The sequence below is a fragment of the Epinephelus lanceolatus genome, chromosome 14, assembly GCF_041903045.1.
Source record: "Epinephelus lanceolatus isolate andai-2023 chromosome 14, ASM4190304v1, whole genome shotgun sequence".
NCBI lineage: Eukaryota > Metazoa > Chordata > Actinopteri > Perciformes > Serranidae > Epinephelus > Epinephelus lanceolatus.
Genome location: NC_135747.1, coordinates 3221436 through 3239208, shown reverse-complemented (window position 1 = coordinate 3239208; position 17773 = coordinate 3221436). Strand labels below are relative to the sequence as shown.

The following is a 17773-nucleotide window of genomic DNA, read 5'->3' as shown; positions in this document are numbered from 1 at the left end:
GTAGGCTGCTCGCACAGCGTGCTGAATGATTTAAGCCTATTTTGCTCGCTCAAAACTATTTTTAGTCGCAAATGCGAGTGCGGTGATGGGCAGATCGCCACACTGCCGACATTTTACTCGGCCCGTCATGGCACGCTGTTTGATTGCGTTATCAAAACACGCCGCTATTATTCGGCCTTGCTTTTAACTTATTCCACCAAATACCGAATGTGTTTCTTTTGCAATATTCGGCGGGTTACCGAATATTCGGTGCATCCCTAACAAGTATGCAGACGACTCAACCATCATAGGACTCAGCACCAACAACCAAGAAACAGAATACCGTGCACAGATCAACAAAGTAGTGACCTGGTGCACAGACAATGATGTCCTACTCAACACATCAAAAACAAAAGAACTCATCGTCGACCTAAGACTCCGGGGTTTTTTCGGACCTAATTGTATTGCAGAGTTTTGCACAGCGGCGACCGGATCTTTGCTCTCAAACCACAAACACAACAGTCTCCTTCAGTACATTATTCTATGCTTTCTTTTGATTTTCACATTGGCTAGTCATCCTGTTTAATTTGTCTTCTGATTAACCTGTAGCACTTTGAGATCTTTTGATGAAAAGGGCATTATAAATAAAATGTATTATTATTATTATTATTATTATAAATCGGAACCGTTGAAACAAGTTGTAGGAAGCCTCTGCAAGTAGTTGGTTGCTGGCAGACACTCTGTGCTGCAATAAAATGGTTAATCAGCAGTGCCGTGCACTGTAGAGCCGATGCGCTGCTGGTTCTGCTGGCCTGAACAGAATATAATGTCTATAGCCTTACTGTTGTATACAGCCTTTATAGACTGAGCTGAGTAGTGATGCGCGGGTCGACCCGTAACCCGCGGGACTCGCAAATGGACCCGCGGGTCGGGCAGTAGTGATCGTCTGTTAAATCGGTCTGTAAATTATATTTTTGACATTATTATTATAATCTATTAATCTATAATCTATTACTGTCATGGCATCCGAAGGTACTGATGCGTTGAGCAGGTGACAGTCCGTGGTCGTTTTCAAAACACACTTGTGTCACGCACTCCAAAAGAAACTTGTTGAAACTTTAAACAATAATTTATTGTACAAAACGGAAACAAACGTTGACAAAAACGGTTCCATAATTCATATTAAATTCAAAAGATAATGAAAAAACAGCTACAAGTTAGAGGGAATAGTGATAAAGTGGTAAAACTTGGCATTGATCCACAACCTCAGACGGATGCGCTCAAGCGTGCTGTGCGCACAAGCTCAGTTGGTAGGCTATACTATATTTTCACATTTTTAACAATGCAATTTAAAAGTTTTGATTTTTATTGATAACCTACATTTACCAACAACAAAAAGACTACATTTAGCACCAAAAACATATGTTAAAAAAAAAAAAAAAGTAAATAAAAAAAAAAACGAATATGAAATTTTCATAACAAATACCTACCCATAGAAACGAATATTCGAATATCCGAATATTTGGGTACAGCCCTAGGTACTGCAACATTATGTACCGTGGTGTTTTAGTACCGCTGTCTACTGTTGGTACCAGTATACCGTGCAACACTAGAAGGTTCATCAAAGCCATTTCCCAGCAAGCAATAGTCGTGATTTAAACGTATTGGCTATATTTAGCTCTGATTTAGTCTAGCTACATGTAACCCAAATCTAGCCGATTTAATTTTGAAATTGATTAAATGTAATTTTCGCCATTGCAGATGGCGTGCGGTATGATATTCAATCACATATGGAGAGTCAACAGTAATTAAAATATGTTTATCTCCATTTTTTGGACATGGTCTCTACATAGCCGTATAATTGATGATGTCTACACTTTGGCTATGGTTAGACGTCTACCAAATTTTCACTGACAGCCCAAATTCAGCTGTGATTTAGCCTAGACGTCAGGTCTTCATGTAGATGGCTATTAGACATTTTTTAAACCAAAAAATGCTTGCTGGGACATGCGGTGTTGGTGGCTTAGTGGCTGGAGCCAGCGCCCCATGCACAGAGGCTCAGTCCTTGATGCAGCAGTTGTGGGTTCAATTCCAGCCTGCTGCTCCTTTATGTGTGTCGCAGCCCCCCCCCCCCCCAATGCTATACTGTCCTGTCATTAAAAGCAACAAAAGCCACATTGATTTATGGCCGAATCTTGTGAAAGGCCTTTGCACTTATTCTGCTCAGAGGCAGAGCGGGTCGTCCACCAAATGGAAGATCTGTGGTTCGATAAAGTTCATTGGTGAATATCTTCAAAAAGCAATCAGATATCAATAACAGTAAAAGCCTTGGTGATAAAATTCTGAAAAAAAAAAAATCTCAGCTCATTCTGCTAATTTCAGGTATATTTTCAAATATTTTGGTGACATTTGGGTAAAAACTATATGAAATAGAAAATGTGCATACAGTACAAATTACAACAAGATAATGAATAGCACTGTGAGCTTACAGTTTAACTGATCTGAACACCATTTGAAACATGTGACATCTAGTATCCAAAGAATGTTTGTGGCAATGGTATCTTTTTGTATGGTGTCATGGTACGGAAGTCTGAGTCTGAAAAACAAAAACAGACTTCATGGCCTTGCTAAAGTGGTAAGCAAGATCACTGGAGCCAGTCAGGCCCAGCTACAGACCATATACCAACAACAGGTTCTGAGGAAAGCCAATGCCATTACTGACTGTTTCCACCATCCCCTACATAGGGAGTTTGAATAGTTGCCCTCAGGACATTGTTTTAGAGTGCCAGTGGGCACAACTAAATGATTTAGGTCCTCTTTTGTCCCAGCGGCCATTGGTTTGCTGAATCAATAGTGGCTGTGTTACTCAGCCTACCAGGTGCAGCAGTGGTTCTATTCTGCAGGCTTGTATGACACTGCACTGTGTTTTATGGTATTGTATGGTCTACTATGCTGTATGGTACTGTGTTGTGTAGGGCTGCTCAATTAATCGAATTTTAATCGTGATTACGATTTTGGCTCCAGACGATCAAAAAATTTATATAATCGAGGAAAAACGATTATTTGATGTTTCCGTTCTGAGACGCGCATGCGCAACTCAACTGCTACGCCCCCGCCCCCGCGTGTGTGGAGAGTGGAGATCCAGGCCGGCGATTTAAGCACGTGTAAAGATGACAGAGGGTGAGGCTGAGCAGCGTCGCTTGGTTGATAAAAAAGGTCGAACCACTTCATTTATTGAAGTATCTGTCTCTTATTGTATTTTATTTATTTCTTGTTTTCAAAAGATTGAGTGCAGTAGCCTACAACAGTTTAGGGTCCGACATTAACGGTTGCCCGAATGCCCGAGGCAAGTAAAAATATCCGGCGGGCCAGCAGTCCCTGCGCAGACATGCCTGATCGGGCAAGCAGCACCGACTCGGATTTTTTTATTTTTATTATTTCTAATCACAGGGCAGGAATTATACCACGGCCAAACGGCCAGTGCCATGGAGTCCCCGGTGTGTGGCCGTAATGCCCCTCCTACCCATACGGCCAGTGTAGCATGCCCTGTTTTTATGACATACAGCATAGCAAGGCTACGGCTAAGTTAACATAACATTACTGACACTCCGAGACACATGCACACACACATAACGTTACCGGACAGCCTCTCAGTCCTTAGCCGCTAACGTTAGCTCATGTTAGCACAGTTACCACACAGAAACTTTTACAAAGGGTCATAATGTGCTTCTAGTGACTGTCAAATCGCCAGCAAAAGATGTTTACACTGTGTACACGGAGATGGGACAAAGATCCTCTGAGAAGGAAGATGGTTCACTCTGCTCTGCCGCCAGGAACAAACTGGGAGGCAAAGATCATCTCTAGGGAAGAGGGCTCACTTTGCTGCAGGATTCACCAAAACGTTTTTTTGTTTTTTCTTTTAATAAATTGATCACACATTAAAGAACATACAAGATTCTGTAGAGAATTAATACATATAATACAATACAATAAACATTGTCTAATTAAATGAAGGAAGAGGATTTTTTAAAGGCAAATAAAATATTGGGAATTTATGTAAAAATATACATACAGACATATGAATAATTAAATAATTAAAGATATGTAGGCTATGTTAGGTGAATACACCTGTCAGTGACCCTGACCACTGGCATTGGCAAAAGAACTGGAGTTGGTCCCCGGATGCTGCACTGCAGCTGCCCACTGCTCCCAGTGTATACAGTAGGATGGGTCAAATACAGAGGTCAAATTTCGTTTCAATGTATGTTATGTGCTGAGAAAGGACAATAAAGAATCTTCTTCTAATAATAATTTCTTAATAACTAGGAGATAACAAAAGAATAAAGAGATTTCAAAGACTTAAAAAATAAGGGACATGAATCAAAACAACAAGAAACGAGATATATCCCCAGTCATGCACACCCAGTTTTAATAAACTCAGTGCTGTTTTTCAACACATACATTGTTTTGTCTTCATTCAATGTAATTAGCACATATTGTTATTGCGCCATTGACTTAATTCCAGGCCTGTAATCGTGTATTTCCTCTCCTGTTTCTGTCCTCGGAGGGGCCAGTTGCAGTGTGCTGCTTTTTTATGTGCTGCTGCCTCCATTGGCTGATCATCTCTGCTGACGTAAGATCTAAGTTATGAGCGAAAAATATGCACCACACAGCCAGAAAAAGAACCTCTTAAGCAGGGCAAGTAAGAATTTAGATGGGGCAAGTAGATTTGAGAAGTACTTGCCCGACAGGGCAAGTAGGAAAAAACCTTAACGTCGGACCCTGCTACTACATTACAAGATATTTTTATATATTTAACAGGAGAGTGTTTTTTAACATGTTCAATAAATGCTGTTCCAAATTCAAAGACATAATCGTGTAAATAATCGTGATTTCAATATTGACCAAAATAATCATGATTATGATTTTTTCCATAATTGAGCAGCCCTAGTGTTGTGTTATGTTGTTGTTTTTAATTCTGGACGGTGCTGTGAAAATAATTTCCCAAGGGGTACTAATAAAGCTGAAATCTGAATCAAATGATGATTAGTATGTGTGTCTGTAAATCACCACTTAAAACCTGTAAAAAGCTCCTGGTGAAATGACAGTTTGACAGTAGAAAAAAATGTCTAAATGAAACTTTTATACAACCTGTCACCTTGATTCTAATTTCTGAAACACCGACTAAAACTGGACTAAAACTATGAAGTATAAATGACTAAAATGTGACTAAACTAATAAGCATTTTTGTCTCAAGACCTAAAATAGCTGGGGTGTGTGTGTGTGTGTGTGTGTGTGTGTGTGTGTGTGTGTGTGTGTGTGTGTGTGTGTGTGCGTGGGCGCGCGCACATGTCTCTCTCGCTCTGTTTCCACACAACTGACATGTACATGGAAGCACTGGATGCATACTCTATCATTCATCATAGTCAGATCATTTACTGTACTGTTTAAAACGGATTTCACTTTTGAACCTTATCTGATTATGTTAAGACCTGCCGAAAGGATTTGTTTGTCTAAGTTTCGGTGTGGAAATCATAAGTTACCTATCTCTGAGCGCAGGTATGACCGTGAAAATGTCCCCCGGAAATGTACTCTTTGTTTGACTGGCAATCCAGGAGACGAATATCATTATGTACTTGTGTGTTCTTTTTTTGACAAAGAGAGAAGAGAGTTGGTCGGACAGTTCTATAGAGCAAATCCAAATATTTATAAGTTTCAAAAGTTAATGTCATCTTGAAAAGTAAAGGTCTTGTCAAATTTGTTGAAACTTTTAAAGAAAATCCTGAATAGTTTCTCTTGATTTGCTTTGACTTGTACGTATGTACACAAATTCTGTTTTATTTATTTTGTTGTGCATTGGCTGCCGCCTGCTCTGATTTGTTAATGTTATTTTTGTCTGACCCTTTATACCCCGGGGAGGGGTCAAAAGGAAATAAATGAAATGAAATGAAATGAAATTTGTATCATATCTAATATATCCTTTATGTCGTTTAAAATAGATTATCAGTGTGTTCTCTTGCCAGATTCACTCGCAGCTCATGGAAAAAAATAGACCAGACGCCAAAAGAATTGCTGTAAATCGTGAGCCAGCCAGGGCACTTGGCACCATGCCGCATCCACTGTGAACAGCCCAATCGGTTAACATGGTCACCGAAAGCAAGCGGGCAGCGCTCCACTGAAAATAGGTATGCTTTGCAGCGCTTCCACGTCCAGTGTAAACCCAGTGTCAGGTAGACATTCCCAACATAGTGAATCATAGTGAATCAAAGGATACACTGTTAAATTAGGGAATATAAATGACGTGTGATGTCTAGTGTTACAGGAGGGATCTACAGAATAGGTATCTTAAGGCCGGACTGCTGTAACTGTTTGTGTTAAAGGGATACCTCGCCAGTTTTCAACCAGCTTTGTATCAAAACACTGTGGGTAGCATGTGTAAATTAACAGTGGTAAACCTCCCCCATCTTACCAGTGCCTACATATTCCTCCTCCCTACAAAGAGTATAGACGTAGATCAAGAGACCGACCTGCCCCTCTCTCACTCAAACTCACACAAAAATCTGATCTCACACAAAATGGTAAATGGTAAATAAACCTGCATTTGTATAGCGCCTTTCTAGTCATCCGACCACTCAAAACGCTACACTACGAGTCACACACACATTCATACACTGGTGGCCAAGGCAACCATACAAGGTGCCACCTGCTAGTCAGTTTTTAACACACTCACACGGATGGAAGCACCATTGGGAGAAATTTGGGGTTCAGTATCTTGCTCAAGGATACTTCGACATGCACACTGGAGGAGCCGGGGATCGAACGGTTGATCTTGTGATTGGTGGACAAACCACTCTACCAGAGCCACAGCCGCCCCTATCTGATCTGATCTGATCAAACGGTAAAATGTTATCAGAAACATGTTTTAGCTTACCTTTTCACAGTAATTGTCTTTAACACATCTTTGGCATCTTTCTACTGCACAGACAGATTAGTTTCATGTGAGGACCCACTTTGTGTCAGTGAAATATTTCTGTAAATGTAAATCCAGCTGAAGTTGTCATAAACCAGATATATCTTCAAAAGATCAGACTATGTTCAAACCACTTATTGAGAGAGAGGCTTTCATTCTGTCCATGTTCATTCATTATATAAGCAGCAGTGCTCTGTATCCTTAAGACCAAGACCAGATATGCTTGGCCATAGCCGACACATGATAATAATTAAGTCCATTCATTTGAATGTTGATTTTTGCAAATGTGCAATGTCAACATTGTGAAAAGTGTGTTATTACAATGAGCCCCAAAAAGGATTATTATCCTTCCAATACAAACAAATGATAGGCACTACATTAGCTGTGTTCAGTCACCACAGTTTTGTCAACTGCGATGTGAGTATTACACTACAAGCACACCTGCCACTGTTTACAGGACTTTTTGTGACTACATGTGGCTAGCTGGCTCTGGCTATCAAAATTCAGGGAAATATAAGAATGGGATCAGACTCAGAACCAATGCTGTGGCTCCATCAACAGAGCTTTAGCTCAGATAACCCCGAAATATTTCAATTCCCACTATTGATCTGGAGATGAAACAATATAACTAAAATGAGCAAGTACAAGTGCAATAAGCTCATTCTGTACACAGAGGTTAAAGAAGGTTTGCCTGAGACCTGAGTAGTGACAGCGGTGACTGAACGTATACCTTTCTGCTGCTGCCAGGCATCCCACTTAGCTTTCCCAGTGAAATCAAACATCCCTGGGCGATCTACAGAGACAAGAAAGACATAAACAGATGTACATGAAGAGGTTTGACAAAACAAAACAAGTTAACAGAAACCACATTTACTGGAGATGTAAAGCATTTGAGGTCAAAAAGCGTCTTGTTTAAGTGTGGGCTGCTATTCTTCTCAGTTCACTTTAAGAGGGAAAAGCCTCTGGATGGCTGGTCACTAAGAACAAGGCTGATGCCTTAAAAGTAGCAGTTCCCAAAGTGGGTGCCTTGAGGACAGGTCTACAATGATTTTAGATTCATTTTCTTTTTTGCTAGCACAACTGTAAAAACATTTCACCACAAAAAAATGAGACAACATTAACTAGATCTTTACATTGTTTATTTAATTAAGATATCAAAATAAAAGAAATAAGCAACAAATGTCAAAATGATGCTGCTGCAGAGCTGCCGCTTACACACACACACACACACACTTTCTGTGACCTCCTGTACGGACTGAACAGCCGCCTGCTCTCGTCTACTTTCCAGTAGGGTTGGGTGATAATACGATGATAAGGTATCCTGCGGTATCTAAAAATAGCAACGGTATCAGTTTCATTACCATCACAAAAAAAATCTCCAGCGCATATAGGCCTATAGGGGCCTGATATAATATTAAATATAATTTATTTGATGCCTAAATAATGAGTGTTTGTGCAGCACCTATGTATATGTGGTTGAGTTTTCAATTTAATACTATTACAATTTAAAACTAATAGTAGGCTATAATGTTTCTCTTATAACTACCCTTAACTGTTGTCAGGAGGTGACATTTGATAAAGTTTTTGGATGTGACATCGTCACGTGACAGCTTGGACGTGAGAAAGAGAAGAAAAGATGGCAAGCCACGCATCAAGTGAGTTGGTCCCAAAAAAAACAACAAACACAACTTCTGCAAGCAGCAGCAGCAGGTGGGGGGAGGAGGGAGAAGCGCAACCCGAACCAACCAGCACCGCGGCCAGAGTTGTCAATCCACTACGTGCCGTGCTCCAACCGGAAAAAGTAAACATGCTGGTTTTTCTGGCTAAAAACCTTGAATAGTTTTGAAGCATAGGATGCTGCTATAGTTATCATCATAATTTGTTTTTATTTCATTTTCAATGAGGAGTAGCCTGTTCTGACAGACAGGAAAATTTGGACTTTGAGAGGGTGAACTTTTCAAACTAAAGGTAGGCTCTAAAAATAAACCAATGAACAGTATTTCCCGTTGCGTTCTCTGGATAGGATTATATATGCCCATTTTTGGTTATGCCCTGTTATTTATTGTTCTGTTTTTCTTATTTGACGAGCCCTAGTACTGGATGCTGTAGAGCTGTGCTTTTAATTTGATTTATGTTGATAGATTCTAAAAGTAAACCAATGGACAGTACCCGTTGCGGTCTCAGGATACGCTGTATAGCACACATTATCGTTACTGCCTTTGTTATTTATTGTACATTTTTATTATTTGATAAGTCTCTAAGTATTGGATGCTATAGGGCTGTGTTTTAATTTAACTGATTTGTTCATTGATTACTGTACTGGAAGTGGACTGTAGCCCACAGACAATTTGTTGTTATTTCATTCTGTTTGGTTGACTACTGTATTTGCACTTTTTTCTTAAAATATTTATTAATCAAAGTTGTTAATGTTGTACATGTTTTCTTGTTATTTTTCAGTATTCTTAGGCCTATGTACTGTTTTCTATTCTGTTTCTGAACGGTATAGGCGTAAGCAGACATTTTGGTGACTCCCTCTGAGCCCTTCAAAGTGATTCTTGATTAGTCACAGTAATACCGTATACCCCGGGAAAATGTGGGGAAGGTTTAACGGTAACAAAATTTGGATAACGGACAACTCCACTTTCCAGGCGAGGCGCAGTTCATCTCGAATGAGCCTATTGATGGCAATACATTCATACAGAGCCAACATCCTGCACTGGTATGTCAGCAGTGACTGCAGCTCCCGGTAAACGCGTTACATGCTTTATTAAACACACAGGTGGACCAGGCGTTAGTCCGACCTCCCATAGGTCCAACTACCCATAACTCCGACTACCCGCTAATCCGACCATGCAGGTCTACGACGAGTTTTATCGTTTTAGTCCCATAATGTCGACCGCCCATTAATGCGACCATTTTAATGCCATTATTCCGACCATCGGATTTCATACCCAATAGTCCGACCGCCTGTTAGTCCAACCACAGCACTTCCAACATGAAGCAGTCTGTGCATTTCTCCCTCACTGCGCCGGCACGGACTGTGAGGACATATATGTGACGTACATGCCCTTATTTGGAAAACACATCCTGGTATTCCCCACAGATAAAGCCTATTGACAGCGTAATGCGCTCTGGCTGCAGATGTATATTAAGCATTAATCCGTTCTTGCAGCATGTCTACAGAAAGTATTTTGTTAGAGACAAACCATCTGTCTGTCATCTCACCTGTACTAACGTTTTGCCTAGCCTTGACCAGCGAATTCATCAGCTTGTAACAATTCGCCAACAACAGAAACTGAGCAGGGTCCAACATTAACGGTTGCTAGTAAAAATAGCCAGCGGGCCAGCAGACCGTGCGCAGACATGCCCGGTCGGGCAAGCAGCACCCGGCTACGGCTAACAAGTTAACATACTGACACTCCTCAGACAGACAGACAGACAGACAGACAGACAGACACACACACACACACACACACACACACACACACACACACATACCGGACAGCCTCTCAGTCCTTAGCCGCTAACATTAGCTCATGTACAACACAGGTACCACAAAGAAACTTTTACAAAGGGTCATAATGTGCTTCTAGTGACCGTCAAAAAAAAAGTTGTTTACACTGCGGACATGGAGAGCAGCTGAGTGACTGCTCTCATGGGACAAAGATCCTCTGAGAAGAAAGACGGTTCACTCTGCTCTGCTGCCAGGAACAAACTGGGAGGCAAAGATCCTCTCTGAGGAAGAGGGTTCACTTTGCTGCAGGGTTCACCAAAATGTTTTTTTTTGTTTTTTTCTTTTAATAAATTGAACACACATTAAAGAACATACAGGATCCTACAGAGAATTAATACATATAATACAATACAATAAACAAAATTAAATGAAGGAAGAGGATTTTTTTAAAGTCAAATAAAATATTGGGGATTTATGTAAAAATATACATAGAGACATATAAATAATTATATAATTAAAGATAAGTAGGCTATGTTAGGTGAATACACCTGTCAGTGACCCTGACCACTGGCATTGGCAAAAGAACTGGAGTTGGTCCCCGGACGCTGCACTGCGGCTGCCCACTGCTCCTAGTGTATACAGTAGGATGGGTCAAATGCAGAGGTCAAATGTATGTAATGTGCTGAGAAAGGACAATAAACAATCTTCTTCTTCTAATAATTTCTTAATAACTAGGAGATAACAAAAGAATAAAGAGATTTCAAGGACTTAAAAAATAAGGGACATGAATCAAAACAACAAGAAATGAGATATATCTCCAGTCATGCACACCCAGTTTTAATAAACTCAGTACTGTTTTTCAACACATATATTGTTTTGTCTTCATTCAACGTAATTAGCACATATTGTTATTGCGCCATTGGTTTTGGCCTTGGTGCCCCACATTTTGGCCGTGATGCCCCAATAAATTTGTATTTATCAAAGGCCAAAGTGGCCTTGCCCTAAAAATGACTTAATTCCAGGCCTGCAATCGTGTATTTCCTCTCCTGTTTCTGTCCTCGGAGGGGCCAGTTGCAGTGTGCTGCTTTTTTATGTGCTGCTGCCTCCATTGGCTGAGCGTCTCTGCTGACATAAGATATAAGTCATGAGCGAAAAATATGCACCACACAGCCAGAAAAGAACCTCTTAGGCAGGGCAAGTAGGAAATAACCTTAACGTCGGACCCTACTGAGGCTTATGTCACAACGCTACTTTTACAGGTCACGGGAGGCACAGGTTCACGGTGCCAAGCTGACACCCCTGATATAACATGAAACCCCCAAAAAAACCTAACTCTTTTTGCTTTCAAAATGCAGCAATAAATTGTATAAAAACAAAAAGGACTCGTATGGTTATTTTAACTCAACAACTTTAGTGTAATTAAATTAAATCAAACTCAAATTAACATGCGTCCGGCTCTGACGATTCACTCAATTAACACAGCACGTCATGCCGATACAGAAACAAATAACCCCACAAACAATTCTCCTTAATAAAACACAAACCCAATGGCCTTCCCCAATCCCTAAAGTCTCTCTCAGTTCCTCAGAAGACCAAAAGAAACAAATGTCCACTCCAAGGTAAAAAAAAAAAATCCACAAAGAGGGGGTCCTCACGGACACGGTGCTGGAAGAGCAGAGGGAGACCCTGAGTGCCCAGAGGAACTTTTGTTTTGCTTCAGAAAAGCAGCTCTGAAGCTCCGCTCGTTGCTCCGTTCCGCTCGCCTCTCTCTCTGTCGCTCGCCTCTCTGAGCAAGCAGCAGCCCCTCCCCCTCTCATGCACACCCTGCAGTCACACACTGAAAATGAGCGACATGCAAGAGTGAGAAACGGTAAAGGAGGATTTATGCCTGGTACACACTAAACAACTTTTCTGCTAGTTCTGAAAGTCACTATGTCACATTACACGATTGTGGAGTCCTAAAATCGTGCTGTGACTTGGCCAACAGACATGACACACTACACGATGGTACACACCAATTATCTCCGGTCATCTTTCACGACGTGTGTGATGTAATCCGGTTATTCTTGTCCTATTTTTATTACTTTTACTATTATTTGAGTCACTGTGTCTGTTCATGTGCCAGCCGAAATGTTGTTGTAGTCACCGAAAAAGCTCCAGGAGACGGCAGGCGCTCCATTTGAAGTACCGTATGTAAACATAAAAGTCACTGATTTCTCCACAACAAGTTCCTACCAATGTTTCACAATAGAAGCCTATTTAGAAAATGGAGGGATTCTCTCAGCCCAGGTTATAAGGGGCTTTTAATTTGAAACAAGTTCAGGAAGTGTTGATTTTGAAATGACGGCACCATGCATTAACATTATCAAGGCAATGGGAGCGGATAAAAAGTAAAAATATAGAGACAGAGGGAATGATAAATAACGGCCCTTTTATAATGTAGTCTGTTTCAAATGAAGCTGACAGCCTCTGCAGTTGTGGTGAGTAAAAGCCCCGCCACTATTTTTTAATTTTCTTACTTTAAGTCATCTGGTGAAAATTCTTGTTATCGCAATATATATTGAAAAAAATATATAGTAATGTCAGTTTTTTCCAATATCGTGCAGCCCTACATTCTACTGTAGCCTTTAAAATGTCTTTTTTTTACCAAATTGTGTGGCTGCACTTCAACCTGTGTCTTGATCTGTGTCAACACTGGACAATGATAATAAAAAAGTAAGTTTTATGGCATTCATTCTACTATCATGTATTTATTTCTTAATATTTTACATAGGGTTTTAGGAGTTGAGACATACAACAATTCATATCCCATCCATTTTTATTATACGCGCTGGTATCGGATCGGTACTTGGTATCGGCAGATACCTAAGGTTCAGGGAATCGGAATTGGTATCGGGAAGGAAAAAGTGGTATTGGTGCATCTCAAGTCTTCATAGCATATAAAACAAAAACAGTTCCTTAAAATATGTTAATATGTTACACTTTTTTCAATGTATAAAAACTATAATCAAAATTTGGGCTTTTGGGGTTTTCTTTGTTCAAAGCAGGAATTACGGGCTGGCTGAAAATAGCTTCTGAAGGAATACTGTAACGGGGCTTCATTGCATTAAACCTGTTCATTAAGCCTATTTTTCCACTACAGAACAGGGTCTGATATCCTTGGCTCTAAATGTATGAATCCCCTCAGTGATTTTTCCCTAATTGTCTCAGACAGTTGGAAATGGCTATATCTGCGGGGATATTATTAGCTTGTAGGGCATGTGTTGCTAATTCCGAACCCTCTAGGGGGGTCCGGGGGCTTGCTCCCCCGTGAGGGAATTTTGTATTTATTTGATTTAAAGGCATCAATCTGGTGAATTCTCAGAGTTATGATGGCAGAATATGCCTAGATTTCAACATCTTTGTGCTTTTTATGTGTAAAAAATATTCTATTCGTACTGATAAAAACACTAGTGGTATGTTATGGTGAAGGGTTACGGCTAAGGATTAGTGGTTACACATTTCATTAATCAAAAGAAAAATGACTAACGTACTGATCTGCCTCTGGAGGGCTATTTTATTATTCTAAATCATGTGCAGACAAAATATTCTTTTAAAACTCTCACTCTCACACTCACAAACACAGTTACAGGGGTTAAAGCAAGAAAAAAAATCTGTGCCTGAAATGTGGAGCACGGAAGATTTGTGTGCCTGAAATCTGAAATCTTTTCCGGAGAGGGGGGCTTGGTGTTGCGGTCACAAAATGAAGAAATAGAAATGTATGTGTTGCAAAGGAACGTGTTTATTATCAAAACGAACAAAAAGATTATAGCTTTAGTCGTTACTTTCCAGATTAAACTTTTATAGCTTAATGAGTTTATAAATAAAGATTAAACTTTCAGTGGTTACCAGACTTTTTGCTATTTATTTTTAGAAGCTAAATCATTTAGGCTGCAAAATTGTACCGCACTTGATGTGAATTAAACATGCAGTTATGTCGAAATTTCGCCTCTGGGCAAGCATGTCAACATTGAAATGGATCATATAATGTTGTGGTGACTTTAAAACTTCAGCATAGAGGATTTTTATTGCAACTTTCGTTTCTGTCTGGTTTCTGTTGCTGGCCTCTCCCGCTCCATCTGTGCTCTGTGTCTCAATGTGACATGATGTGAAAGCATGCACAGGCGTCAGTGTTGATCGGCTATCACTTGTGCCGTGTAACCAATCAGAGGGGGCTGTAGGCAGGACACTGTTACAAAGTCCAGTGCAGTGGGGACTGCAGGCAGGGAGGGAGATGGCTGTATCAGAGCCAAAGGAGGGAGTTTTAAAATACATTTATTTGATCGATTATCAATGAAAAAACGTCCGATGCCAATTATGGTAAACAGTAGGTTGTGTTTACTCGCACACTGTGCACCTAAATCATTTTCCCGGTTCGCACATATTTTTAGGGGCAAATGTGAGTGAAATGCCCTCACTGCAGAGTACTTCTGCCCGTGCCGGACAGAAACTTCGCCACAACAGAAATCCGGCGCTGTGCCGGAGAACCCCTGCAGTTACAGATACGCAAAACAATACAAAATACGCAATACGAAAAGAAAACAAAAAGGTAAGACTCAAATTAATTACACACAAACAGACACAAATTACTGCTTTGTATACAAAATGTACAGAAAGGTAAAATCATCAAGTTTTGAAAAAGTATTGCAATTTAATTTTGTCTTTAATGTTATTAAATCTTATATTATCTTTGTAATATGATTATCTTATATAATGTTATTACTATCCTAAAACATTCTCCAGGTCCTCTGAAACTCTGCAGGACTTATTTCCACCCTGCCCAGCAGCAGTACTGTGGCGAACGGTCCCTAACTGCGGGGAGAACGGAGCAGGCTTCCCCGGAGGTCCGCCGCTTTTCCCAGTCCCTCTTCTCCACACTTTGAGCTCTAGTTTCGCAGACTGGGCGAGGCAGGGGGCGCAGCGCACCTGCGCTTCGCCAACTGGGTGTGGCCAGGCGGATTTTGCAAGTTTGGCACACCGTGCGCGCTGGCGCAGCTACTCATCTGTCCCACCTCCATCCCTCCTACCTGCGCAAGTCGGAAAGAGGGAAGAGAGAAGGCGTGGAGTGGGTTTTACACACATCACACCAATCAAATGAGCCCCTCTCCTCGCCCTTAAATGTGCCGCATGAAGGCGTAATGAGAGTTTACTCAATTCGCCATGGCAGAAGAGAGCAGCAGCGTCAGACAGCCAAACTCCTCCCAGGAGGAAACTGATGTTTTGGTCCAAGCTTGCAGTGTCCGAATATACAGAACTGCGAGTAGACCTCCATGGGCTGATGATGCAGAGGTGGCCTGGGAGGAGGTCACCACAATTGTAAATCAATGTTGCATTTCTCTCGTGCGCGCGCGCGCTCTCTCTCTCTCTCTCGCAGTCTCACTCTGTTTCTTTTCTTTTGACTTTTCTAAGATGACCGATGCTGAATATATACTCCCTATCTGATGCTGTGGCTGTTTGTGGTTGGCTGAGAGGGATGTGAACTCACTAGTTTGCAGCTGTTTAATCAAATCAGGTTGGGTTTCCATTACGCGTGCCAAACGTGCCAATCCCCTTTGATCCGACATTAGATGTGAAGGGACAGTCGATATAGAGATACATTTATGTGCTGATTGCAGATAGTTGCATTGAATAGTGGTTTTGTGGCTATTTATTGCATCGTTAATGTGCCTGATATTCTGGAAACCTGCCTGTGAGGTTTTGGTGACGTGTGCGCACTGTCCGCCGGTCAGCCAAACTTCGGCTTACACCGGCTGCGCTCCCCCTGCGCTGACAGTAGACCTGGTTTCAGATGGCGAGCTTTTAGCGCACCTTCAGCGAAGCCTTTTGGCACGAAACTGTCACTGCGCCAAGCTGGATCTGTCGACACCTCCCCCTGCTGCGCCACCACACCCATCTCAGCGCACCTCGGTCTGCCAAACTACCAAACTGAGCGCACCTCGGGTTGCGCTGCTCAAAACTAGCTCTGCGCGGGGTTCGCCACCCTTCGCTGCGCCGGGAAACTAGAGCCCTTTGACTTATTTCCACCCAGCCAACAGTGGGACTTAGATTCATTGTGCCAACAGTGGCTTGGAAAACCGCCCATAACCGTGTCACATGGGGAAGAGGGAAGAGGGAAGGCGGCTGGAGTTCCTCCAACATTTGTGGTTAGATTATCATATTTTTTTATTGACAAAAATATAGGCTGCTTCGGCTGATTTTTTTTTATGCGCACATGTGCCCCTAAATATTTTTTACAGTTCGCACACACGTATTTTTAGTGGAGTGAAACGCTCCTGCTGTTGAGCGCTGGATCTGACAGCCTGAGCACATCGGCACAAAACGCTACAGCCTTCGAGATATTATTTATATCATGAGAAGTCAATACTTTCGGCAGCCTAAATCTTTTATTTAGAAACTATGGCGGGTCAAATTAAACTATGGCGGACCGCCATAGTTTCGTTAATTAATGGGAAACACTGCAGTAGGTCAGCGCAACTAGCATGGAACGAAAACAAAGTTACACAAGCGGCGTCTCCAAGTGATGAAGTACGGATGAAGAAGACTCCCTCCCCCAACGTGACAAGCTAAGGCACGTCTCAAAAACTTTTTTGATGGATAGTTTTGCAGTCTGTGCACACACAGTGTGAGGTTGTAATGGTTTTGGGTCCGTGTAGCTCTTTGGAGTGAGACGACAGGCAGAAACTCACATCCACACGAGTGCGGGATTTCACAAATGCTCGTTGTTTATTTTTACATCAACTTAAAAACACTCCAAGCTTACCAAGCCCGGTTGTACGGCTACTACATTTTCATACATGAACAATATAGTCGCCACACGTACTTATAATCATCACTGTTGTGTTGAGAGATAAAAGAAAAAGCAGGAGCACATAAATATACGTCCGACCAGCGTTGGGTGCGCTCAACAGACTCAAATCATAACAGGCGCTTGATGACGTTGCTGCTAAAGGCACATTTCATATATTCGACTGTTACAAGTTCAAATCCTTGTTTTAGTCGTCAAACTGTTTCAGTGTCAGTGTGCAATGTGGAAGATATACGTAATGTCTTCTCAAGGTCCTCAGTCAGTGAACATTTAGCATTAGTATTACCTCCTTTTGCTTCCTCCCATCTGTGTTGAGTAAATGTTGGACTTGTCCTTCCAGCATGATGTCTGTTTCATTTATTATTAACACTGCAGGAGATATGCTCTCAATTTATTTGTTTAACTGTAATCTAAAGAGAACAAAAAGACACGCACATCCTAGAAAAAACTTAGACTGCTGGACCACAAAGAGGCATGTAGTAAAAGTAGAGTCCGCACACTATTTTTGGTTACTTTTCTTTGTTGT

General features: G+C 41.3%; 1 protein-coding gene across 1 annotated transcript in view; it reads right to left on the bottom strand.

The window, feature by feature from the left end:
* The window catches only part of LOC117251168 (acyl-CoA-binding protein-like), a 45209-nt gene that overhangs the window by 14551 nt on the left and 12885 nt on the right, over window positions 1-17773 (bottom strand). The window contains exon 3 of the mRNA XM_033617188.2: window positions 7680-7742. Within this exon, the coding sequence (XP_033473079.1) occupies window positions 7680-7742 (63 nt within the window). The remainder of the gene's footprint in view (window positions 1-7679; window positions 7743-17773) is intronic.